Here is a 2,106-nt window from a genome sequence, read left to right on the forward strand (position 1 = left end):
TTCGACGCTTTCGAACTTCTCGGTCGCTGAGATCGTAACTCTAATTCTCTGAGATGGTGAAGTCGAAACTTATTTTTCTGTACACTACTTTGTACAATTTATACTACAGGAATGGCTTTGCGACCGTTCGGAGATAAATAACAAATAAACGCCGCTACCCACAGGATTGCTCAGCACTTGCCACCGCTATACCATGCACCATACGACTCTCTTGCGCTCCCACTTGCTCTTTCCAGCCCCTATAGGTCGCCTCGATGCTTCGCCACCTGACCCAAGTGGTCCCATCACTCCGTGCGACACGCCGGTCACGTGTTAATTACCTCCGGCCGTTTGCTGACTGATGCTGACCTTATGGTGACTCGTATGCGTCCGCACCTTCGGTATCTTGACGGAAACGAGGGGGAGTGAGTGCTGGAGGGTGGGCATGAGGAAGACGCCCCTCGATAGAAGTGTCCGCGGGTCCCGGAGCTAATTCAGCTAGAAGTCGCATTGGTTAAGTCACTCCGGAGCTTCGGTGCGCGGAGATAAATCGCGGAATGGGTCCGAGTACGCCTCGAGGATGTTGGGAAGTCCGGAGCTAAATAGAAAAAGTCTTTTAGAGCCCATAGAAGCCTAGAGGCGTGCGAGCGCTGTGTCGAATAAGCTCCGGGGCACTTGTATGATGTGCTGAATCCGCGTTTTCGGGGGTCAGACGATCCTGAGGCTTATCAACGCTCGCCAAGGACATAGGCGCGGCTCCCGGGCTGCGAGAGGTGTGGAGGGAGTATGGATGGCACGTGGTACTATGCTACTGGTAAGCAAACGACATATGCCCCGTGTATGGCTCATCGAATGCCTCTGCAGCTTTGGCGCAGTGTTTATCCCTTTCTATCGCCTAGTCGGTCCTTCCAAGTCGCCCGTTGCGCCCGTGATTATCAAGACGGAGTTGTGGGATACCATCACGAGGAGAGGTCTCATCGGGAATATCATAGGCTCGTGACCTGTCGTACCGCTATTGAGGACAGAATATCGGTAGACAGGCTGGTACATTTGGCGTGGGAATCCAGTATACGCGTTGTTAACTCTAATTCGCCGACCGGCTGCTTACATTTTGGCAGCTGAGTTTGTCTGAGTTGAATTTTCGCCCTGTCCTCACGTTGATCGGAATCTGACTAGAAAGAGTTTTGTAGTCCGCAAGATCTCGAGACTTAGCGCGTCCCGAGACGAAGGTAGACATCTATGGCATTAATCTTGTCCTTGATTATAGGAGTATATTATATCCAAACATCAAACGAGCGAGCGTCGAGGAGCAAGAGACTTCGCAGCCGGCGCGACTTGTAGTCCGACTACAACATTTCTAATGACACTACCTGTCAGTAGAGGGCCATTGCTATGCATGGCAGGACACGAGTCCTGAGTTGTGTCTGATAAGTGATAGCATTGGGTGTATAAATGTTCCAATTGATGTATACATCACTCTTTCTTATGCACATATCAAAAGCCCTTAGATCTGTATGTGCAATGTCCCCTTCATTCATACTTTGCCCTCCTGTGGCCCTGCCATCATTATACCATAAAAGTCCCCGCCACGCTGACAGATTCAGAGTTGGTCTGTATTGGTGGCTACAAAATTGTATTTGTGCCCAGCCGAGGGGATAGTAGCAGCTGCACTACTAGACACAAGTAACATAGATCAAAGTGCTCCTCTGCTGCCAATCTTTGATTGGCAGCTCTGTCACACAGGTCATTTGTCCCCAGTGGAAGAGACAGTCAATAATACCTGCAGACTCTAGGTAACATCCAACCAGAACCAGAGTGCTCATCCACTGCCAATCGAATTGGCAGCTCCCTCACACTCATTTTTCCTGAACCAAGCTGAAGGACAGTCGTTGGAAAGGATACTCAAAGAGTACCCCAAGCAGCTGGGAGCAGAAACAAAATACATATTACACATGTACTAGTTTCAGTTTCTCAAGGGGACATATAGAGACCATTGAGCAGAAGAAATCAGGGTTCCAGAGGCAGCAGAGATTGAAAAACACAGGCCCAAGATGCCTGTGACCAAAGACACTTGTATCATAGTCTCTGCCACCCACACGTCGACTCAGACCATGTGTGTGAAAAACA

At 49.7% G+C, this 2,106-nt stretch overlaps 1 protein-coding gene across 1 annotated transcript; it reads left to right on the top strand.

Moving 5' to 3' along the window:
- Positions 1-765: 765 nt before the first annotated feature.
- GLOTRDRAFT_134201 (uncharacterized protein) lies at positions 766-979 on the top strand (the record flags this gene model as incomplete). The annotated part of the gene is made up of 2 exons (XM_007873192.1): positions 766-793; positions 855-979. The coding sequence occupies 2 exons, from the start codon at positions 766-768 to the stop codon at positions 977-979; spliced, it is 153 nt and encodes a 50-aa protein (XP_007871383.1).
- Positions 980-2,106: the final 1,127 nt, after the last annotated feature.

The sequence above is a fragment of the Gloeophyllum trabeum genome, assembly GCF_000344685.1.
Source record: "Gloeophyllum trabeum ATCC 11539 unplaced genomic scaffold GLOTRscaffold_00044, whole genome shotgun sequence".
NCBI lineage: Eukaryota > Fungi > Basidiomycota > Agaricomycetes > Gloeophyllales > Gloeophyllaceae > Gloeophyllum > Gloeophyllum trabeum.